Source organism: Elephas maximus, chromosome 10 (assembly GCF_024166365.1).
Source record: "Elephas maximus indicus isolate mEleMax1 chromosome 10, mEleMax1 primary haplotype, whole genome shotgun sequence".
Lineage (NCBI taxonomy): Eukaryota > Metazoa > Chordata > Mammalia > Proboscidea > Elephantidae > Elephas > Elephas maximus.
Genome location: NC_064828.1, coordinates 111,309,246 through 111,333,992, shown reverse-complemented (window position 1 = coordinate 111,333,992; position 24,747 = coordinate 111,309,246). Strand labels below are relative to the sequence as shown.

At 44.1% G+C, this 24,747-nt stretch overlaps 1 protein-coding gene across 6 annotated transcripts in view; it reads left to right on the top strand.

Moving 5' to 3' along the window:
• Positions 1-24,747, top strand: part of PPP2R5C (protein phosphatase 2 regulatory subunit B'gamma) — a 178,860-nt gene that overhangs the window by 58,067 nt on the left and 96,046 nt on the right. The window contains exon 1 of one of the 6 annotated variants that reach the window (XM_049898337.1): positions 20,558-20,755. The exons of 4 other annotated variants lie outside the window; for them this stretch is intronic. In XM_049898337.1, the coding sequence (XP_049754294.1) occupies positions 20,662-20,755 (94 nt within the window). In that variant the 5' untranslated portion in view covers positions 20,558-20,661. Of the gene's footprint in view, positions 1-20,557; positions 20,756-24,747 lie in introns of those variants that run through there. One more of the 6 variants, XM_049898339.1, reaches the window with a different exon arrangement.

The window sequence follows — 24,747 nt, the reverse complement described above, 5'->3', positions numbered from 1 at the left end:
TCTAAAACTTGCTCTTGAACATACAGCAGCTAAAGCAAATAGAAGAAATGATGAAGTAAAAGAGGTCAACGGAAGATTTCAGAGGGTGGCTTGAGAAAACAAAGTAAAGTATCAAAATGAAATGTGCAGAGACCTAGAGTTAGAAAATCGAAAAGTAAGAACATGCCCGGCCTTTCTCAAGCTTAAAAAACTAAAGAAAAAACCCAGGCTTTGAGTTGCAATATTGAAGGATTCTTTGGGCAAAATATTGAACGATGCAGAAAGCATCAAAAGAAGATGGAAGGAATACACAGAGTCATTGTACCAAAAAGAATTGGTTGACATTCATCCATTTCAGGAGGAAGCATGTGATCAAGAACTGATGGTATTGAAGGAAGAAAGTGAAGCTACACTGAAGGCATTGGTGAAAAACAAGGCTCCAGGAATTGATGGAATACCAACTGAGATGTTTCAGCAAATGGACGCAGCGCTGGAGTCGTTCATTTGTGTATGCCAAGAAATTTGGAAGACAGCTACCTAGCCAATCGACCGGAAGAGGTCCATATTTGTGCCCATCCCAAAGAAAGATGATCCAACAGAACGCGGAAATTATCGAACAATATCATTAACATCACATGCAAGTAAAATTTTGCTGAATTCCAGAGTGGTTGCAGCAGTATATCGACTGGGAACTGCCAGAAATTCAAGTCTGATTGAGGAGAGCATGTGGAATGAAGGATATCATTGTTGATATCAGATGGATCTTGGATGGAAGCAGAGAATACCAGAAAGATGTTTACCTGTGTTTTATTGACTATGCAAAGGTATTCGACTGTGTGGATAACATTGCAAAGAATGGGAATTCCAGAACACTTAATTGTGCTCATGGGGAACCTGTACATAGACCAGGAGATAGTCGTTCAAACAGAACAAGAGGTGGTTTAAAGTCAGGAAAGATGTATCAGGGTTGTAGACGCTCACTATACTTATTCAATCTGTATGCTGAGCAGATATTTGGAGAAACTGGACTATATGAAGATCTCTGCATCAGGATTGGAGGAAGAGTTATTAACAACCTGTTTATGCAGATGGCACAACCTTGCTTGCCGAAAGTGAAAAGGACTTGAAGCACTTACTGGTGAAGGTCAAAGACCACAGCCTTCAGTATGGATTACACCTCAACATAAAACAGAAATCCTCACAGCTGGACCAGTAGGCAACAGCGTGATAAAGAGAGAAAAGATTGAAGTTGTCAAGGATTTCATTTTACTTGGATGCACAATCAACACCCATGGAAGCAGCAGTCAAGAAATCAAACACTGTATTGCATCGGACAAATCTGCTGCAAAAGACCTTTTAAAGTGTTGGAAAGCAAAGATGTCACTCTGAGAACTAAAGTGCACCTGGCCCAAGCCATGGTATTTTCAGTCGCTTCGTATACATGCAAAAGCTGAACAAGGAATAAGGAAGACCGAAGCGGACTTGACACCTTTGAGTTATGGTGTTGGTAAAGAACACTGAATAGTGCACGGACTTCCAGAAGAACGAACAAATCTGTCCTGGAAGAAGTACAGCCAGAATGTTCCTCGTATGCAAGGATAGTGAGACTTTGTCTCACATACTTTGGACATGTTATCAAGAGGGGCCAGTCCTTGTAGAAGGACATCATGCTTGGTCAAGTAGAAAAGGATCTGCGGAAAACCCTTAACAAGGTGGACTGACACAGTGACTGCAACAGTGGGCTCAAGCCTGGCAGCAACTGTGAGGCTGTCGCTGGACCGGGCAGTGTTGCGTTCTGTTGTACGTGGGGTCACTATGAGTCAGAATCAACGCGACAACACCTAACAACAACAACAGTGTTGAGGTCTACTGGTAGCAAAATCTCCATTTGTTCGTTTGTTTAAAAAAAATACTATTTTCCCCATTCTTGAAAAATATTTTCACTGAGTATCAAATTCTAGGTTAAGAGTTATTTTTCTTCAGTATGATGAAGATAATCCTTTAATTGTCTTTTGACTTCCAGTAATGTTGAGAAGCCAGAGTCATTCTTCATAGGTTATGTGTGTGTTTGTGTTTTCTGGACACTTTTCAGGTTTTTGTCTATCACATTGTGTTTTTAGTAATTCCACCGCTAGGTGTCCAAGTGTACACTTCTTTATCCTTTTTGGGATTCATTTAGTATCTTGAGTCTGTGGATCATTGTATTTCATCAGTTGTAGAAAATTCTCAGCTATTAACTTTCAGTTATCTCTACTTCAGTCTTTTTTAAAGAAAAGACTCTAATAAGAACATTTCTTGGACTTTCTCATTTTCTGTTTTTATTTAATTCTCATCTATAATTTTCAGCCTTTATGTGACTTACCATGCTTTATTCTAGATCAGAGTTTCAAGCTATCTTTGGTAAAGGACCATTTGTTTCAGTTTTTAATTTTCAATTCATCACAGATTGCTACTTTCATAAAATATAATAAAAATAAATTTCTATAAAAATGAAATGCGGAACATAAACTCAGATGTTTTCATTGTAATCAGTAGACGTAAAATTACCCTGTTAAAATACCATCAAAGGTTCTCAACACTTATTCCCAATTTCTGTTACCTTGTATAGACTCTTCAGCTTGGTTTAATGTGTGTGAAGCCCATATATTGAGCTGTTAATTTCAGATATTATTTTTTTCATTTCTAAAGGTTCTATTTGGTTCTTTTTAAAATCTGTAACATCTTTCTTTAGTATTTTCCTATTTTTAGATATTATCAAATTGTCATTCTTTATACATAGCAAGTACAGGCATTTTATAATCTGTCAGGTAATACCAGTATGTGAAATTTTATGATGTCTTATTTCCTTGTGTACTTGATTATTTTTTATTGTATTTTTATTGTCTTTGTGATTCAAATAATATGGATTAGTTTGATACCTAGACTTTCTTTTAACAGTGTTTTTGCCTCTCCCAGCCACTTGGGGGCACTACCAGCCTGGGAACACTTTAAACCACAACACAGACTTGTTAAATTAGCAAGCCAGCTGTCCTGTAAAATACGCCACCAACCGACGACGGCAGTGGGGGGTTGTTTTTTTTTTAAGTCCCGATATGGAGCCCTGGTGGTGCAGTGGTTAAGAGCTCAGCTGCTACCCAAAAGGTTGGCAGTTTGAACCCACCAGCTGCTCCTTGGAAACCCTACGGGGCAGTTCTACTTTATATATTGGGTTGAGTATGAGTCAGAAGTGACTCGATGGCCACGGGTTTGGTCTTCAGGTTTTTATTCCCGATATTTCCTGCCAGTGGAAAACTTTATTTGGGCTGGGATACCTCAGAGGCGATGCTGTATAACCCAGGAGAAAGTGTCACCGTTGTGGGAGATAACACGATATCTGGTTGACTTCTCAGAAGTGATGCCCCATTCTTTTCATTGTTGTAAAGATATGTATGGACAATTTGGGTGGTGCAGACCGTTAAGCTTTCAACTACTAAACGAAAGGTTGGTGGTTTGAACCCACCTGGAGATGTTTCGGAAGACAGGCCTGGCGACCTGCTACTGAAAAGTCACGGCCTTCAAAACCTTATGGAGCATTTTTACTCTGACACTGATGGGGTTGCCATGAGTCAGAGTCAATGACAACGAACAACAAAGATACGTGTAACACATTTGCCAAGTCAACATTTTTTTCACGTGTACAAGGTAGTGATATCAATTACATTAATCGTGTTGCGCAACCATCACCCGTAATCATTGTCAGATTTCCCATCGCCATAAACAGGAACTCACTGCTTCCTAAACAAGGACTCCCACTTTCCCCCTCGCTCCCACCCCTGGTAACCACTAATAAAGCTTTGGCCTCTGTACCTTTGCCTGTTCTATATATTTTTATATAAGTGAGATCATACAATATTTGTTCTTTTATAATTTGTCTTTCATAAAAGAAATACAGCCAGAATGCCCCTTAGAAGGAAGGATGGCGAGACTTCATCATACGTACTTTGGACATGTTATCAGGAGGGACCAGTCCCTGCAGAAGGACATCATATTTAGTAAAGTAGAGGGTCAGGGAAAAAGAGGAAGGCCCTCAACAAGATGGATTGACACAGTAGTTGCAATGATGGGCTCAAACGCAGCAACGATTGTGAGGATGGTGCAGGACCACGCAGTGTTTCATTCTGTTGTACATAGGTCGCTACAAGTAGGAGCCGAGTCAGTGACACCTAGCAAAAACATAATGGACTTACTTCACTGAGCGTAATGTTTTCAAGGTTCGTCCATATTGTAGCATGTATCGGGACTTCACTGTGAGTTAGAATTAACTTGATGGCGGTGGGTTTTTTTTTTTCCAATTGCAACTCAAGGCGACCCCATGTGTTTCAGAGTAGAACTGCACTCCATAAGGTTTTCAATGGCTTTTTTTTTTTAATTGTGTTTTAGATGGAGGTTTACAGAGCAGGTTAGTTTCTCATTAAACAGCTAATACACACATTATTTAGTGACATTGGTTCCCAACCCCACGATGTGTCAACACTCTCCCCTTCTCGACGTTGGGTTCCCCATTTCCATTCATCCAGCTTTCCTGTCTCCTCCTGCCTTTTCGTCCTTGCCCCTGGGCTAATGTGCCCATTTCGTCCCGTATACATGGTTCAGCTATGTGTATTATTGTTTTAGGGGCTTGTCTAATCTTTGTCTGAAGGGTGAACTACAGGAGTGACTTCAGTACTGAGTTAAAAGGGTGTCTGGGGACCATATTCTCAGGTTTTTTCAGTCTCTCTTTTTTTTTTTTTTTTAATCAGACCAGTAAGTCTGTTTTTTTTGTGTGTGTGTGTGAGTTTGAATTTTGTTCTGCAGTTTTCTCCTGCTCTATCTGGGACCCTCTATTGTGATCCTGGTCATAGCAGTCAGTGGTGGTAGCTGTATACCGTCTAGTTGTGCTGGACTCAGTCTGGTGGAGGTTGTGGTAGTTGTGGTCCGTTAGTCCTTTGGGCTAATCTTTCCCTTGTGTATTTGGTTTTCTTCATTCTCCCTTGCCCCAGATGGGATGAGGCCAGTAGATGTATCTTAGATGGCCAGTCACAAGCTTTTAAGACCCCAGACACTACTCACCAAAGTAGGGTGCAGAATATTTTCTTTATAAACTATGTTATGCCGATTGAGCTAGATGTCCCCCAAGACCCAGGTTTGGTTTTTGTGTTTGTTTGTTTTTCTGTGCATCAGGACTTCATTTCTCTTTATGGCTAAATAATATTTCATTGTGTATACATACCACATCTTGTTCAGCCATTCATCTGTTGACAGACATTTGGGTTGTTTTCACCTTTTGACTGTTGTGAGTAGTGCTGCTATGAACATATTGGTATGTGGTGCTACATTTTACCACTGTGTTAGGGTGCTGACAGAGTGAATTGATCATTCTGCTGTACAATTACATGTTTCCCTTTGCAACTCGATGTACTAGTGATACTCGGAAGGTATTTTGGCATCCTGCAAATGTCGTTCCCCGTCGACCATATGCTAGTGCTTTAAACACCGCTCGATAATCCTTGCCTGAGTCAGTCATCTCATTCAGGATTTCATCATTTAAGCTGGCATTCTTCTGATGGCCAACAAAAAGAAAAAAGAGTTTTTCTTTTTTTCCGACTGGAGATAAATTTGGTTATCCTGAAACATAGCTCTTAACTGGAAAGGCAGAATAAGCTTAATTCTTTACCTTTTAGTTACCACTTTTCCTTAAACGGTGGCAACTTAAGTTTTCTTTCTGGCTTGCTCTTTTTTATGTGTGTGTGTGTGTGTGTGTGTGTATATATATATAATTTCATTTATTTCATTGTGGTCTTTGAGAATATACACAGCAAAACATACACCAATTCACCAGTTTCTATGTGTACCATGTAGTGTCTCTGATTACGTTCTTGGAGTCATGCAGCCATTCTCACCTTCCTTTTCTGACTTGTTCCTCCCTCATTAACATATATTCACTGCCCCGTAAGATTCTGATCTAATCTTTTGAGTTGCTGTTGTCAATTTGATTCCGTGTAGATAGTTCTTAAAAGAGCATAATGCTCAAGGCAGACCTTTTTTATATTTAAGCTATTGTTTGGTTTTAAGATAACTTCAGGGGATATTTTTGGTTTAAGGTTTCAAGATTATCTCAGGGCAGTACTTTCAGGGGTTCATTCGACCTTCACAGCTCCAGGAAGTCTGAGGTCCATGAGAATGTGAAATTCTGTTCTGTATTTCCCTCCTTTTGATCGGGATTCATCTATGGAACCTTTGATCAAAACGTTCAGTAATGGTTGCTGATCACCATCCAGTTCTCCTGGTCTCCTGGCAAAGGAGATAGTTATTCATGGAGACAGTTAGGCACACCTTCCATATCCTCCTCCAATTCCTGAGTCTCCTTCTTCCTCTGTTGTTCCAGGTGAAGTGAGACCAGTTGTGCCTCGGATGGCACTGATGGATGGCCGCTTTCATGGCTTGCTCTTTTCTAAATATCATTAAGGAGTGATGTATTTTCACTGATGTCAGTCTGTGGCTATTCTATAGTTTTTCTTCTTTCTGATGTTCAAATGTATAATTTTAACCACCGGGTGCTGCCTCAGACTAGCTCCTGTGTGTTTTTTGGCATGGCCTCATTTATGTTTGATTCCTTGATTTGTGGCACAGTGAGTCCCCCAGGCTCATCTTGTACCTTCCCTGCCCTAGACTTCGGATCAGCCATATTTCAAAGAGCCCTGGCTCCTTTCAGTGGGGAATGATACTAAAGACCAAAATCTAGGTACCAGGGATGCCCATTACTACTACTGATACTGCCTTTAGGTGATTTCAATTGAGGGAGCTAAAATATGAATTAACATTTTCTAAATTAAGCATTCATATTGATGTTTTCAATTAAATTTTTAACCTTATAGTATTTTCACTTAGTGTCTTGGATTTTCATAGTTGTATCTTTTTATCTCACCCTGGCAATCTTTATTTCTAACATCATTGACATAATTATTGCTGTATCACAGTAAAATAATTGACAGTAACATGTTGATTTTATTACAAACAGTAGGAACTTTGAATTGGCTTATTTTATTGCAGAAAAAAAGCTGTTAGTGTTTTTATTGGGATCCCTTTAGATTTTTTTTTTAATAACTGAGAGAGGATTGGCATGTTTATGATGTTTGAGTTCCCTTATCCAAGAGTATGCTGTGTCTTTCTATTGGTTCAAGTCCACTTTTGTGTCTTTTAGGGATGTTTTTAAGTTTCTCTCTTGTGGCTTTTGCACATTTTTTATTAAGATTATGCTGTCGTAATGTGTCTTCTCTTCCACTGTGTCTTCTAAATAGTTGTTAATTCATTTTATGAAGGGTATTGATTTCTGTGTGTTGATTTCATATCCTTCTACCTTACTGATTCTCCTAATTGTTTCACATCAATTTTTCAGCTAATTTTCTTGGGTATCCAGGTATTCAATCAGATCATCTATATATAATTTTACCTCTTGGCTTATAATTCTTACACCTCTAACATCTTTCACTCGAGTTGGCTAATAATTCCAATAGAATGTTAAGTAGTAGTGGTGAGAGTGGGCATCCTTGTCTTGCTCCTGACTTTAGGGGGCCTGAGAGATACGATTTGTAACGACTGTCTGTGGGCTACTGTCAGTAGTGCTGTGATATAAATCTCTTTTGTTGCTGATATCTTTGAGCCATTCCTTAAGCTGGATTCCAAGGAAAGAAGGTACTGGCTCAGAGACTGAGTTTCCAGAAGCTGTAGCTGTTGTCCAAGTGCTTTCCAGAGAGGACCGCCATGTGCACTTCTACTCTGCGTGTGTGACATACCTGTCACACCACACCTTGCCATCGCTGCGAGCATGTAGAAGCTCTAGTCAGGTGTTAATAGCATTACTAATAGTAGTCCATATTTTTATTTCTTTAAAAATGGAAGAAAAGTCGAATGGAGTACTTCAAGCCCTGTTCTTTGAAATGTTTTTTTTTTTTTCTGAAAATTAGTCCGTTTGTTTAATGTTTTGGGTTTGGAGGGTAGGAAAAAAAAAAAACCAAACCAATTGCCATCAAGTCAATTCTGACTCATAGTGACCCTACAGGACAGAGTAGAACCACCCCACAGGGTTTCCAAGGAGCGCCTGGTGGATTCAAGCAGCCAACCTTTTGGTTAGCAGCTGTAGCTCTTAACCACTATGCCACCAGGGTTTCCTGGAAGGTAGAAAGAAGCGTTAAATGAAGAAGCCATTTTTTTTAAGTGACTTCCCAGAGGAGTACATTAATCATGGACTTTGTCTCTTAAGGCCATTTTCCCCTGTTTTAGAAAAGAAAAGCCCAGGAGAAGTCAAAGTTGTAAGGGAGCATTATAGGCTTTGATGATCAATTAACTAAAGACCCTGGGGCAGAAGTTTAGAGTTGCCAAGTATCTGGCCTTTCATGAAAGAATTTGGTACGTTATTGTTAGGAGAATCTAGTTGAATTTTTAAAAACTGACTTTTGAATAGCAGTTAAATATTTTGTATTTCTTCTCTCTCCTTTGGTGAAAATACCTCAACATCATTCAAAGCAATTTATTTTCTGAGACAATTGCAAGCTTTCCATGAAAGCAGATAATTTTTACAGCTTAAAAGTGAATTCTGCCTATGTGTAGAGGAGTGTTGGCCTTCTGTTACTGCTTGGAGGATAATAAAAATGGAATGTGAGGAAGTTTTCAGAGCGCCCTCTTACTCTGGCCAGTTCAGAAAGAGCCAGTTGCGAAACTCTGGCTTCTCTTGTCCAGCCGTTCCTTGTATCACCTGCTTTGATTCTGTCTTTTCTCTTTACTGCCCGCGGTGTGAGGGGAAACAGCAGCAGGCGAGGCAGGTGCCAGGGCAGGCCTCGGTTTAATTCAGCAAATATTTACCGACCATCTGCCCTGTTCAGAGCACAGGGAGGTGATCAGAACAAGGCCCAAAGGTGGCCCCTGCCCTCGGGGAGCCGGCGGACTCAACGACCATGGTTTTCTAGCTCTGAGTCTCTCTCAGCTCCGTTCTGTAAGCAGCTGGGCCACTGAGGCGTCCCTCCCCCCCGCCACTCTTGTTAATGAGCGGAAACTGGTTTTATAACATCCAGCCAGTGCCAGCTGCAAAGAAGGCTGCCAGCCCTGCCCCTCCTGGGTACCCTCCTCTCCCCCGCCCCTCGGGCCAACATGTGGCTATTACTACAGGACTCAGTCCTAGGCCTCTGCAGTTTGTACCCCACGTGCCCTCCCAGGGCAGCCCCCGGGGCTTTGGGTTCCACTACCACCTTCAGTCTCACACTCAATGTTCAGCTCAGGCCTTCCCCCAGACCTCAGCTGGGTTTCTCACAGCCCTTAAATTTACACACCCACGTGCACATGTGCACACATAATGGCCGCTCCTTGGGTATCCCCAGCCCCTCTAACACAGCACCTTAAGTTTACACACACATGCGCACCCACACACGCACACACTCTGGCCACTCCTCCGGCGTTCCCAGCCCCTCTAACACAGCACCTTAAGTTTACACACACACGCACATGTGTATACATGCAGGCATGCATGTACACTGGCCACTTGGGCACATTCCCATCCTCTATAACACAGCACTGTTGGTTTACACACACACACGGACACTGGCCACTCCTTGGGCATTCCCATCCTCTATAACACAACACTTTACGTTTACACACACATACCCAGGCACGCACACACACACACACACACACACACTCGTGCACACTCACACATGCACATCCATGGGTGCACACGGACTGGGCATTCCCCTCCTCCCTGCAGTCACTCCAGCCAGCCAGAGGCCTGAATTCCATCCTGGATGCTCTGCCTTCCCCAGAGGCAGCCTCCACACCCGCTGGCCCTGCCTCCTTGAGTGGTCCTTGAACTGCCCTGGCCCAAGCCTTCCTTATCTGCCATCATGGCCACTTACCCAGCCACTGAGGGAACGAGCTTGTCTTCCCCTCTTCACCCTTGTCATCTTCAGATTCATCTTCCGCCCAGCTGGCAGAGTAATCTCTCTGAAGTACTCGTCAGACCATGTCACTCTCTGCTTAGGAATGCCATCCAGTGGCCTCCTGGCCCTAGCCTGGCATGAGAGGCCCCCAGCCCTGCTGCTCCTGACTTGCACGGGACACAGAGACCTGCGACTGGGATTCCTGCACTCACCGTCAGTGCTGCTGGACTGCCCTCCCCTTCCTCCCTGTCACGTGGCCGGCCCCTCCGCATCTTCTAAGACTTCACCGGGAGTCACCTCCAGTGGGTTGGGCTCCACTCACTGGGGTTGCAGAGTGCTCACCACACGTGCTGAACGTCCCAAGGGCTGGAGCCCCAAGGGCTGGGGCCGTGCGCTTGTCCCCACTCTGGCATCTCTGCGAGCCAGGAAGCACACCGCACATTTGCTGAAGGAATCTGAAGCCTTTGGCCCCCTGCCATCCTGTCCCCACGCCCTCAGTTTTCACAGGGGGACGTTGTGATGTCACCTCTCTTGAGGTCACCAGAATACGGTCCAGGCTGCAGGACCCACTGCACAGCTTAGGAGAAGTCCCTTAACCTCACTGGAACTCCGTCGCAGTTTTCTTTGTAAGATATTGTAAGGTGAGGGTTTATTTCTGACTTGGTCTACTTTGAGGGTCAGTAAGGGTGTTGGCAGATTGAATAAAATAGTTTCTACAAAGCACTTTGATAAGGTTGTAAATACTTTGTGTTGGTAATTTACTTTGTGAGTAAATGCTTTGGTCTTAAAGGTTTTCCAGCCTTGCTGCAGGGAGGATGGGAGTAAGCTCAGGGAGCGCTCAGAGCAGACTCCACCTGCCTGCGAGAGGCCTTCCTGTGGGCAAGCTTGTCTGCCCCCTTTAATCACTCATAGCACTCCTCCCGTCAGCAGGCGGCAGGCCCTGTCCCTTTGTCCTTGCTGTTGGCAAGCAGAGGACTCCCTGGCAACCTTTGAACACAACTCAATGTTACGTGGCTTTGATCTGTGTAAGGAAAAGTTCTATTTTAAACTGTAAGTCAGGCCAGGTTTTTAGGTTACATTTCTTACCCAACAAAACATGTTGCCCATGCTCCTGTAGTTTCCAGTTTCAAGAGAAATGGTGGCCGCCCCATAGGATGTGAGTGCACTTCAGTTGTGATGTCACAGGTCTCTAGGTTCAGAGACCTTTCTTTTAATTGCTGCAAAACTTCACCTCCAAAATTGCCCAGGGAGATCAAAAATAAAAACGTGGGCAGGACATAGAACTGAAAACCTGAGAATATGACTCAGACACACTAACTAGAAATAAAATCAGTGGAGTGTATTTACTTGCATCTGGTTTTTAAATAAAGAACTTAAAACAATGTGAAGTAGGGGCCAGAGAATAAAGAATAGTCCCTTTTCAAACCTTACTTTTATGTAGTACAAAGATGATTGTTCCTGGTGTTCAGTGGGAGAATGCATTTGAGAACTGTGGGTCCATTTACCTATTATCAGTTGTAGAAGGCGTCATGGGCTGAAGCCAGGAAGGTGCCTCTCCTTGGCATTAGCTCAGGCCCTCAAGATTCAGCAGCTGATGTCAGGAGGGGAAAGCAGAGCAGAAAAAGGCAGAGGAGAGACCTGGAAGCATTGTCCTGAGGAAGTAGGTATCTTGAAGGTCCCCTGCCAAGTGGGCGCACATGGGGCTGAGAGCGAAGCCAGCGGCATCTGGGGCTGGGTCACAGGTTATGGTTGGAGGGCTGCCACTCATGCACCAAACTCACTCAGGACCCGGAAAGGGGCTGTGTGTCCAGGCGAGTTGGAGGGGTTACTGTTGAGATGCTGTATCCCTCCAGGGAAGAGGTTTCAAGAGCGGTAAAGTAGGAGTAAAGAGTAGGAAGTTCTGCTGGATCAGAATTGGGTGCTCTGACTTGATTCATTCACTCAGTAAATTTCACTGAGCGCCTGCTGTGTACTCGGTATTGTCTAGGGGGGCGGACCCGTGAGTAGAACAGGGAGAGGTGGGGAAGACTTCCCGAGGGGCTAGCCTGAGCAGAGACTTTGCTATGCCAGATCCTGACTCAGCTCTGCTTAAGATGTGGAGGTCAGCAAACGTGCTTCACGGGCTAACCTTGCACTTGGCTTCATGGGTCCCCACGGAGAACAAGCAAGACACACTTGCTCCTGCCCTTGTGGCCTTATAGAGGGAGAAACACACGCAACACACACACACACACACACACACACACACAAAGTTGGCCTGGCAGCCACGAGGAGGCTAGAGGAAAGTCATTGCCCTGGGGCCTCCCGGGAGCTTCGATAGAGACCCACGTCCTGCACAGACTTGCTGGGCCTCTCGTGGCTCCGTGGGCTGCACCAGACTTCTCGTAACTTCTTGTAGGCCCTTGTGCCCACCACACTCCGTGCACATGCTGCATTGAATGTGGTGTTTCTGCTCCCTCGTGTCTCCCCCCCCCCACTGCATCCTGTAGATCTCTGTCTACTTACCACTTCCCCGGGGAACCCCTGGCAGCTCCACATCCCCCTTCTTCATGGCACTTGGGAGGTTGTGATATCGGCCTCCTACTAGATAGCAGCAGGCCCCAGGAAGTTGGGGGATCATTTGCCTTCCTCCCAGTGTATCCCAGCTCCACACCCTGTGCCTGACACCTGACATATAGTACGTGCCCAACAAATGTTTATTGAAAGGAGGAGGAGGGAAGGAGCTGGCCAGCTGGAAGGGCGGGAGCAGGAAGGGAAGGAGCTGTAGTCTGAGGAAAGCCAGAGCATGGAGTTAGAAGAAAACATTCCACAAGCCAGGCTAGAGCGAGTGCAGGGTAGGCAGGAGGGTGCTGGGTGTGATGGGGGTGGTAAGGAAAGCTTAGGGAAGAGGCTGGAGATACCCACGGGACAGGCTGAGCAGGGCCTCACAAGCTGAGGGTAGAGTTTAAACTTGAGAACTGTGGAATATGAAGGTTCTAAGTAGGGAGATCTTTATAGTTTTAAAAAGCAAAGGGGTAACTTTGATGACTAAGGTGTGCCTGACCTAAACCACAGTCTTTTCAGTCCCCTCATGTGTATGCGACAGTGAAAAGGGAAGATGGAAGAAGAATTGATGTGTTTGAATTATGCTGTTGGTGAAGAACGTTGGATGTACTGTGGACTGCAAGAAGGATAAACAAATCAGTCTTAGAAGAAATACAACCAGAATGTTCCTTAGAAGTGAGGATGGTGAGACTTAGCCTGCTTGCTTTGGGTGCATCATCAGGAAAGACCAATTGCTAGAAAAGGACATCACATTTGGTAAAGTGGAGGGTCAGTGAAAAAGAGGGAAATCATCCATGAGATGGATTGGCACAATACCCCCAACGATGGCCTCAAACATACCAACAATCGTGAAGATGGCACAGGACAAGGCAATGTTTTGTACTCTTATACATAGGGACTCCATGAGTCAAAGCTTACTTGATGGTGACTAACAAGAACAAATAGTAAAGAAGCAGCTTTATGTTGTAGAAGACTTTTTCTGGTGGAAGAATGGGGCATGGGCTGGATGGGACGTAACTGGGACAGACCAGTGGGGAGACCACTGAGTGAGAGACGGAGGAGCCCAAAGGCTGCTGGGAGGCAGATGGAGAAGGCAGAACCAGCATGACAGGAGAACTGTCAGCTGTGGCCAGGCACGTAAGGAGGCGTGTAGGGCTTAGGCTTCTGCTCAGCCCATAGCTTCCCTGTGCTCTAGTTGCCTAAGTAGAGGTCCACAGCACATGGAGAAGGTCTGGGTTCAAGTCCCCAGCGGAGCACTTGTTTGCTGTGTGGCCCTGGACATGCACCTCCACCCCTTGAGTTCTCTCCTCTTCTCACCTGTAACAGATGGGGCAGTGGCTCGTTCTACAAAGCCGCCTGCTCAGGGTCTGACACATCTGTGATCACAGATGCTTTCTTGTGGAACCTGGGGCCAGAGAATAATGAAAGAAGAGCTTCTTGTTGGCTTCTGGAACGCATGGTTGGTGTCTCTTGCCCAAATGGCTCCTATAAAACAGACCAAATTGTCCTATTATGACCAGTGTTATGGTTGCCAAGTTAAAGTCACAGAAAAGTGAGCCTTATACTTTAAGCACTTCGAGAACCACTGTTGTCTAATTACAAACATGCCTCTCCAGACTGCTTTTCTCTTACAAAATCATAAAACAATGCAGCCATAAGGACTTAGAGTGGATTAGCTGTATTGACCAGGTTCCCATTTGGGGAGCTGTAAACCACATCATGTATCTGCTGGCAATTCAGGATCAAACATGTTGGATAGCTAATTTTGAAACACATTTTCTTTTCTTTTCCTTCTTAAACATGTTGTTTATTATTGTGTTCTCCGAGCAGAGTGTGGCTTTGCCAAAATTCCCATGCTGTGGGCATAACCCTCGTATGCAGAGCCCTGGTCATCTGGCCTTGGCTTCCCTGGCCCCGTGTAGAGACCTGGCTATTGGTGGCCAGCTGTGTTCTTAGAGCAGTCAGTGTCGCTGCGTCCTGCCATTTACCTGCAGTGGTTGAGGCTCCGCTTAGTTGTATCCTGCTTCGGCCCCACGCTGCTCTCAGCTAAGCTCTCCATCTTGACTGAGCAGGAAGAGTGTGTTCCATGTGTGGCCCCTGCCCCTCCCAGCCGCCTGGTGATCTCTTCCTGTAAAGATTACAGCCCAGAAAACCCTATGGGGTAGTTCTGCTCTGTCACGTGCAGCCACTACAACAACAACAACCTAACAACAACAACCCAAGGAAGTAAGAATACTCATGGTCACAAAAGAGTAAGTGGCAGACATAGGGACTCACTCCTGCCCTCCTGACTTCAAGGCAGCTCTTGCCCCATATGCACAGAGCTGCCCTCTCGCTGGTCCTCCCCAGCAGATGATGAAAACATGTCCCCGTGCATGTGAGTGGTGTGGCTATGCTGTGAGCCTCTCCTGAGTTACACTTGCTGAGTGCTTGTCATTAGTGATGAAAGTCCCCCAGAGACTGCTTGAAACCTGACCACTTAGGTGAGCACGTAGACTCCGTGAGGAATGGACCAGTGGAAGGTAGAATACACAGGCTGAGCAGAGCTGACCCTTTGAGACGGGGTAGGGGGACAGCATCCTCTGCTTTGTTGGTTGAGTTTATCATGCCTGACGGAGCTGACTTGTGTTTTTACATACATGCCTCGCTTATCCATCACAATAAATCTCTTGAATCAGATTTCTGGGTGCCCATGACAGGCATTCTCTGTTCTCAGCCTGTGCCTATGAGGCAGCATTTATTTAGGGAGTCTCGCCACTTCACAATGTCTCATTTAAAAAAAGTTATTGGTTGCTGGAAATCCTGGTGGTGTAGTGGTTAAGTGCCACGGCTGGCAACCAAAAGGTTGGCAGTTTGAATCCACCAGGCGCTCCTTGGAAACTCTGTGGGGCAGTTCTACCCTGTCCTATAGGGTCACTATGAGTCGGAATCGACTCAACAGCAACAGGTTTGTTTTTTTTTTTTTTTTCAATTGGTTGTTACTGCTGATTTGCGTGAAAGCAATATGTTCTTATTATAGCAATATTGAAAAATACAGAAAAGTTACAGAAGAAAAATTCCCATAGCCACAGCGCCTAGTGGTGACAACTGTTGATATTTTGAGCGGTTTTATTTAGGATTTTTTTTTTTCCCTACCAAAAGGGGCATTTTGGTTTTGTTTTGTGCGATTGCTGTGATACTATTTCTGAAAAATTATGCACTACAGTTTCCACATATATTTCCACGTTATAAATTCATAAATGTCTTTGATGGATGTGCAGTAGTCCACGGAGTGTGTGAAGCAATTCCTTTGATGGTAGGCAGTTACTGATATTGTAGAACCATAAATAAAAGTGTGATGCTCATTTGTGGCTATTACATTTCTAGAATAGATGCCCAGAAGTAAAATTATATAGAGAAAGAATCTTGATCCACATTGCCAGATTATCTTCCTGAAGGATAAGAGCAATTATAGTCTTGTTGACAAGGTTATATCATACCTTTACCGGTATTATTATTCTTTAAAAATTATTGTTGATCTTGTGTTGTTGCACTGTTAGGTGTCATCGAATTGGTTCCGACTCCCAGCAACCCTACCTACAACAGAACAAAACATTGCACAGTCCTGCACCGTCTTCACAATTGTTATGCTTGAGCCCGTCATTGCAGCCACTATGTCAATCCGTCTCATCCAGGGTCTTCCTCATTTTCACTGACCCTCTACTTTCCCAAGCGTGATGTCCTTCTCCAGGGACTGATCCCTCCTGATAACTTGTCTAAAGAATGCGAGACGAAGTCTCTCCATCCTTGCATCTAAGGAGCATTCTGGCTTTACTTCTTCCAAGGCAGATTTGTTCGTTGTTTTGGCAGGCCATAGGTGAAAAAAGTGTTTTTCCTACACTCACTAACCAATTATAATTGTTTGTGAACTGTTTCTTTTCATTTACACCGACGTCTTGGTGTTTTTTCTAATCAGTTACAGTAAAGTTACTTGCTCCTTATGTTTATAACATTTACATTTTCTTTTGCGTGTTTTTTATGTGATCAAAATCCGTTAGGGATTTTGTCCACTGGTTGGTTTTTTTTTTTTTTCTGAGTGTCATTTAGTCTCCTGGTGGTATAATGGGTAGAGCTCTGAGTTGCTAATCAAAAGGTCAGCGGTTTGAACCCACCAGCCGCACCATGGGAGAAAGATGTGGCAGCCTGCTTCCATAAAGATCACAGCCTTGGAAACCGTATGGGGCAGCTCTACTCTGTCCTATAGGGTCGCTGTGAGTTGGAATCAACTCCACGGCAGTGGGTGGGTTATTCCCCTGTAGGTAAGTACTTTCCGACCAGTGTTTTTAAATGTCCTTCCCTAGCACAGGAATTGGAGCCCTGGTGGTGCAGTGGTTAAGAACTCAGCTCTTAACCAAAAAATTGGCAGTTCAGATCCACCAGCCACTCCTTGGAAACCATATGGACAGTCCTACTCTGTCCTATAAGGTTGCTCTGAGTCAGAATTGACTCTAGAGCAGCAGGGTTTTTTTTTTTTTTTTTTAGCGCAAGAATTAACATTCACTTCTCCTTCTAAAAGCTGTGGGGATTTGGAGTGTGATTTTGATTTGTTTTTTATTTAGCTTTTTAACCCATCTAGGATTTTATTTTGATGTGAGATGAAGGCTTAGGATGGTGCAAACATTTAAACACTTGGCCGCTAACTGCAAGGTTGGCAGGTCAAGTCCACCCAGAGGAACTTAGGAAGAAGGTTTCTGAGGATCTACTTCTGAAAGCTCACAGCCCTGGAAAACCCTGTGGAGCGCCTTCCACTCTGACACACATGGTGCTGCCATGTGTTGGAATAGACTCTGCAAGTGGGTTTTTGGGTTTTTTTAAGATTTTCTTTTGGTATAAAATAAAGACTTAAATTGACTTTTCCCCGCGTATAGTTAACCAGTTTTCTGCCTCAGTTATCTAAATAACTAGTTCTTCCCATTCCCGTTGACATGCGATTCATTCTGTACATATCGTTACAGTCGTGTAAATACATTGCCCGGTATTCAGGCTGTCATCCGTTCCATTTGCCCGTATCACACTGTCGCTAATTAATGTAAACTCTTAGTCTCATTAGAAGTGCTCTGGCTCCTCTTGCTTTTTATTTTTCCTGGTGAACTTTAGAATGGTGTTGTCAAGTGCCCAAAAAATAAAGAGGTCCGTTGGAATTTTTATTGGCAGTGTATTCAACTTGTAAATCCATTTGGGAGGAAATTAACATCAGCATATTTACAATATTTATGCTTCCATTTCAGAAACACATCTTATCTTTATTCAAGTCTCTTTTCCTTTCTTCATTCTTTCTATTTCTTTCTTCTGTCTATCTATCCGTCTGCCTGTCTCTCTCTGTTTTAAAATATGTTTTATGGGTGATTTCCTGATCACAGCCTTAGACTTCTTTAAAGAGCTCCTTTATATACATAAGATTTCAAAAGAACATGGGAAAATTGCAAATAAAGTTGAGATCCTTTGATCCAAGATCATTAAGAAAAATACATCAAAAAAAGTGTCTTCCCTTTTTCTTTGACTTCTTATCTGTGTGTTTTAAATAAAACTTCTAGGAGTTTTCCCCTTAATTCTGTATTCCAACTCATCATTGCAATCTCAGGGTAGGCATATTTCCACGTTTCATATTAAATATTAAGTCAGTGGAGGGGAAATCTCATATTTTTAAAAGTATATCTGCTATAAGCATCTGCCTTGTGAAATCCCCACCAAGCCACCTGAATACTTTGTTCCTAACTCAGTTCACGGGCTGGGTTCACCTGGCAGACGTGCCTTGGTTGGTGTGGCAGTCGGGTTCTGATTTTTCTGGCTTCATAGCACATGCCCTTCTTTACCATCTCTGCTCTGGAGAGGTCAGGCCGGCAAGTGTGCCCAGCAGCGTGCTCAGGTGGTACAAGTGGTTCACCTGGTGCTCGCTCCTCACTGCCTTTGTAAATAACCTCATGGGCCAGACGTGGATTCCAACAGCCCCTCTGTGCTCCAGGGGAAGGAAGGAGAGGGCTTTGGCTTGTTTTTATTTTTTTCTAATGGCCATTTATACATGTGGGAACCCTGGTGGCATAGTGGTTCAGCATTCGTCTGTCAGTCAAAAGGTCAGCAGTCTGAATCCACCAGCTGTTCCTTGGAAACCCTATTCGGCATTTCTGCTCTGTCCTGTAGGGTCACTATGAGTTGAAATCAACTCAGTGGCAACAGGTTTGGTTTTTGATTTTTTTTTATACATACAAGGAGCTTTGGTGGCACAACCATTAAGCACCCGGCTGCTTACCAAAAGATCAGCAGTTCGAACCCAGTCGGCAGCTCCGTGGGAGAAAGACCTGGCAATTTGCTCCCGTAAAGATTACAGCCTAGGAAACCCTATGGGCAGTTCTACTCTGTCACTTGGGTTTGCTATGACTTGGAACTCAGTGGCATCTAAGAACAACAATTGATACTCCATTCTTATAGTGAGGGAGGACTTACTAGGCAGGTGTGGGAGGAAGTAAGCGCCCCTGAAGGGTTACAGCATTCATTCATTGAAATGTATGGAGTGCTGAGCCCCACGGTCAGGTGTTTCTTACTGTTATCAATTGTTTCCTAATTAAAGAGCTCTGTGTTCTTCACACGTGGGGTGAATGGGTGTGTGAGAAATTGTAAACAAAGGAGACTTGCTTTCTTGTTTCCGTGAAGAAGTGAGGGTTTTTTTTTTTTTTCAGTTCTTCCTGCCAAAGAGATTTTTCTTATAGTTTATTTGTTTTCATTTAGAGTTTGTAATAACCTTTCTTTTTGTAGGACGTTGTCTTTTATTTTAAACCTTAATAAACTCATTGCCATCAAGTCAGTTCTGACTCATAGCGACCCTATAGGACAGAGTAGAACTGCCCTACAGGGTTTCCAAGGAGTGGCTGGTGGATTCGAACTTCGGACCTTTTGGTTAGCAGCCGAGCTCTTAACCACTAGGCCATCAGGACTCCTTGAACCTTAATACCCATTACCGTCCAGTCAATTCCGACTTACAGCAACCGCATGGGACAGAGTACACCTGCCCCTTAGGGTTTCCAAGGAGCACCTGGTGGATTTGAAATGCCGACCTTCTGATTAGCAGCTATAGTGCTTAACCAGTACGCCACCAGGGTTTTCTAAACCTTAATAAAAAAAAAAAAAAAAAATTTTTTTAGGCTACCCCAGTTTAGAAATGATGTCTTTCTCCTTGGAACAGGTTTTTACATTAAGCTTTTTTGATGATAGGAAATTAAAATCTGAATAATACCTTTTAATGGTAGCCCCATGAAAATAAGTGTATTCTTTAATTTTAAAATTTAAAGTTAAAAAAAAGCCAAAAGCTTAAAGTATCTAGTATGTTGACATCTTTATGATAAAAAAAATAAAATACTGCATTTCATTTTATGCTTTTTCAAATTCCCAAGCCAGTTGTCATAAGTAACTTAATCTGTTGTACTTTCTAACTACTGAAAATAAACTTCCATTTTCCATATAATTTTTTTAAAGCTTAATTTGTTCAAGAAAAAGATGAGAGGTCTCAAGAAAAATCAGCATTTAGGGATTATAAGCTCGTAGCTTGGCAGTAGGGGAGGTGAACAAATGTCTAATGAACTGGAATTATGTAGCATTTGAATGCCATTGACGGTAAAAAGCTGGGCTGCTAAAATGCTGAGTGGGATGTGTGTATGAAAGTAATTAGAAATACGAAATAGAAGGTGGCCAGGTGGCTATAAAAAGCCAGTGAATTTGGGGTACCAGGTAGGGAAATGCTAAAACCTCAAGTTCACGTACACATTCATACACACACTCTATTTTTTCTGGGGGTTTGGGGGGGCAGGGGACGGCTGCTATCTCTCAGAATCCTGTGTTTACAGCCTGGCCGGGGAGGTGGCTCCACTCCTGTCCCCTGAGGGAGGGGGTCTTTGCCTAAAAGTTCCTGAGAGTGGAGCCCGCGGCGTCGCGCTGGGCCGCTCGGGTGCTCACTGACAGCCGTGCAGCGCCCTCTCTGTTCGCAGTCCTCAGTGTCATTTGAAGTTGCAGCTGCCGGCCAATCGGCGCAGCCCGTGCCGCTGACATCACTCCCGGCCAGTTCCCTCCAGCTGCAGAGAGCTCCAGTTTGCCTTTTTTTTTTAAACTAAAATGGAGGCTGGTTTCTTGCCTTAAGGAGTACACTGCCCTGCCTGCTGGAGTCTAGATGTTGACATGTAACAAGGCTGGCAGCAGGATGGTGGTGGACGCGGCCAACTCCAACGGGCCCTTCCAGCCCGTGGCCCTGCTACACATCCGAGGTAAGTTCTCGTGGCCCCGGCATCGGAGCCTCCCTGGCTGGTTAATAAATGGCTATTGTGCTGCCGAGAAGAAAAGCAGGAAGTCCTGGCTCGCAGGACCCGTTCCTTTTTGCTGCAGACCCAGGCAGCGCGGTTGGGTGTGTCGGTGCAGGCTGGCGTTTTACGAACTCCTGGCCGAATTTGAGAGGGGAGCGTGGCCTTGCAGGCATCGTTCAAAGCTGGTTTTTCTGCTTGGGGCTCGCTCCCATCCCCCTTTCGGAGCTGTGCTGATGTCAGAGGACGTGAAGTCACTGCCGGGGGAAGGCATTGGGTGGGGTGCTGAGAGGCGGGCGCTACACGGATGTGGCTGAAGACCGCACAGGTTCCCCCGCACACGTCTCGGGATCCCAGGGAACATTCCAAATTTATGAGAAAACAGCTCCCTTGGAAAGGGTTGTTTTCATTCTTGCCATGGAGCCTAACAGAGAAACGTGCTTATGTTTGGAGAGATGGAAATCCATTGTGGGTCAGCGTTTCAGAAATGTTAGCCTTTTCTCTGAGCGTTGGGGAATATTTTGCATTTAAGTAGGCTCTTGCATTGCCACTTGACTTGAGAATTTAAAATGGCAACAAGTTTTCAATGTGTGCATAGATCTCATTTAATTAATGTCAGTTTACCTCTTATAGTGTACATATTTTGTGTTCAAAATGTAGCTTAAGATGCAATTACTATAGTAATTAATAGACACATTCATTAATGGAAATAAGCTGTCAAGGTAGTAGTACACTTGTTTTTAATTGGTATTTTAAATTTTTGTTCCCTAAATGTTTTGTTCATAACTGGGTGAAATAGAAGATGGATGTTAAGCTTCATCAAATCACTTTAAAATGTATGTTCCCACAGCTGTGCCCTAACAAAGCCGTTTTAGCTGTCAGACTCTCCTTCAAGGCCCTGTGCGAAGGAAGGGTGGGGGAAAGTTTCTGATTGACTAATAACCTGTATGACTAAAATCCCAAACGTCTTCAGATCCTAGGGTGTACCCAGGGAAGGTGAAAGGAAGCACAGAAACACCTGGTCTGCTGGAATAAAACAGATGCTGTTTTCTCTGCACACCCTTCTTCATGAAGCTGGTAGAAGTCAACATCCTGTAGGCAGGCCGGGCAACGCAGTGGCTTGTAGCACACCCAGCAAAGAGCAAGTGTTGACTGCAGGTGGCATCGAGGTGTTTCAGGCATAGGAATCAAAGGTGGGGGGGAGAAGATGTCATTGCACCTGGGTTTAAGTCAGTCCCTAAACACTAACAAGCTAGCAATATGAGAATTTTATTTCGGTTAAGGTGTACATTTTTGTACCTTTAAGGTATCTTCTTATAAGCAACATAGATTTTTTTGGGGGGGGGGTGAGTTTTCTGATTTTATTAGACAGTTACTGTATTAGTCATTTTTTAAACTATGGGTTTATTCTGAAATAGAATCATTAGATTTTATATCTTAAACCATATTGTTTTTTTGTTTTTTTTAGATTCTGAGACCATATGGTCAGTTTGGATTTTTGCTGTTGGCTGAGCGATTGGTTGTTTGCTATATAATTGTGGAAGAAAAAGGCAGTGAAGTGTAGTAACCTGAAAGAGACGAGATTTAAAGAACGGGCCACCCTGACGAGCCTAACATCTAATTCAAACAGTGGGGGTGGCTTCTGATTTCAAAGCTTTAAAACTAAAAAACTTTAGGAAAGCCTTATTTAGTCCTAAGAACTTTTTAGAGCAAGCCTGTCAATGTGAGATTTAGCAAACTTTGTTTTATTTTTTGTGCTTTTATTTTGATTCTTAGTCTACTAAGTGCCAAGTGCTGAGGATCCTTCAGAATGACTAAGATATGGCCCCCTGCCCCAAGGAGCTTCTGTTTTGGTGGGGGACACCGACCCTGGAAGCCTGGGACCAGAGGGATGCGGGAAAGTGCAGGAGCTGACCTGATAGCCCCGGGAAGGAGAGGGCCGGGGCTGCTAGGCTCTGCTCAGCAACTCCGGGTGATGGCGCCCACAGGGACCTTGTCAGGGCAGAGGAGTCCTGCACACAGAGGTTAAATAACTTGCCCGGAAGTGGTGGAGCCAGAATCAAAACCCAGACTTTAGTTTTATGTAGGATCTTTTTTAAAAAGAACTGATTTAAAATAGAAATGTTGGCTGTTTGTAGAAAAGTGTGCCACAGGATTATAATAGTTAGTCACAGTGTCCTGCCGGCATCTGCTTCAGTGGCCTCTTTTTATGACAGCTTCACTTTCAGGGGTCATTTATTAACTCGTTTCATAAATATTTATCGAGTCCATACTGCTCTCCAGGCAGGGTCCTAACTCGGCTATAAGCAGAGCGAAGGCCCGTCTTTCTGAATTTACAGACCGCTGGGGGAGGCAGCCAAGTAAATAAGGAGCCCTGGTGGTGCAGTGGTTAAACCACTCAACAGCTAATGGAAAGGTTGGCGGTTCAAACCCACCAGCCACTCTGGGAGAAAAAGATATAGCAGTGTGCTCCTGTAAAGATTCAGCCTTGGAAACTCTGTGGGGGCAGTTCTTCTCTGTCCTGTAGGATCACTGTGAGTCAGAACAGACTCAATGGCAGTGCGCTTTTTGTTTTTTTTGTTTTTTTTTGAGGGAGGCAAGGTTTGGTGGGAGGCAACAAAGTAAACAAATAGGTAATTATGATAATTAGGCTGATTAGTATTCCTAATCATGACAGTTATTTTCTGTTAAATAGTTATCTTCAAGTTTGAGGTGAATATGGTGGGTTAGCATATCCTAAAAAGTTGAAGTTGGAGGTCCACATGTCTGGAACTAGACTTTTTAGCCTTTCTGTCTGTGAAAGGAGAGCTGGTCACCTGGATCCCACCAGCTGTGAATTCAGTGCGACTGAATTTATTAGCGACCGCTGACATCCTGTGCTTCCAGCATCGTCCAAGACAGCTGTCTGCGCAGTGGGTGTGTTCCGTTTTTGCTGTCTACCACGGTAGCCACTGAAACGCGGCTGGTGCCACCGAGGAGCAGAATTTCAAATTTTGCTTCATTTTGATCACTTTAAATAGACACATGTGGCTAGTAGCCACTGTATTGGACAGTGCCATTCTAGACCAGGGTTGGCAAACTTTCCGCAAACAGATAATAAATATTTTTGGCTTTGTGGGGGAAAGCACCTGTAGACAGTATGTAGATTAGGCATGACTGTTCCAATAAAGCTTTATCTACAAAAACAGGAGGCAGACCAGATTTGGCCCATGGACCATAGTTTGCCTGTTCCTGTTCTAGGCCATTCTGTGAATCTTTGATTACCTGTTAAGAGTAATGAAATACGCTCCAGGTAGGCCTTCAGTCCTAGTGTGTCTCTCCTCATGTGTGTGAACCTTGGTCTGCTGTGATTTGTGAGTGTGGCTGAGAGCTGGGACCTGTTCTCCCTCCGTAGAGCTCACCCTTCAGGAGGCGGGTTCAAGGCCATGAGAGCCAAGCCAGAAGATGTTCATGGCAGAGAGGAAGAGAGTAGTCTTGACTCTTTTCCACCTGGCTTTTACCCTGGGCCTCAGGAAAGTTAACTGCTATTGTTGTTCCAGTCCTTAGGAAGCTTCCCGCCCCCCGCCCCCCAGCCCCATTGATGAGTGTTTCTTTGAAAAACAGAAGTAGCTGTGGCCTGGTGGGGCGAGAGAACAAATTGTTCTTTATATGAAAACCCATTTTTCCTGGGAAGTGGAGGTCTAATTATGGAAAAGCTTGTTTTCTCACAGATGCTTCTGTGTCACTAACTCATTGGAAGTCTTCGCCTTCCCAATAAAATTTAGAGAAAACCGTGCAAGAGGCAAGTGTAGGACTCAAGCCCCATGGCTTTTATTGGTGTTCCATTGAATTAATCACCTTGGACAGTGTTAATATTAATAATGGTAATAGTTGGCCACAATGCAAGTGGTTTACACGCCTGCAAATAGAATGAAGAAGGGTACCTAGTGTTCTCCTCACTCCCAAAAGTTAGGAAGGAA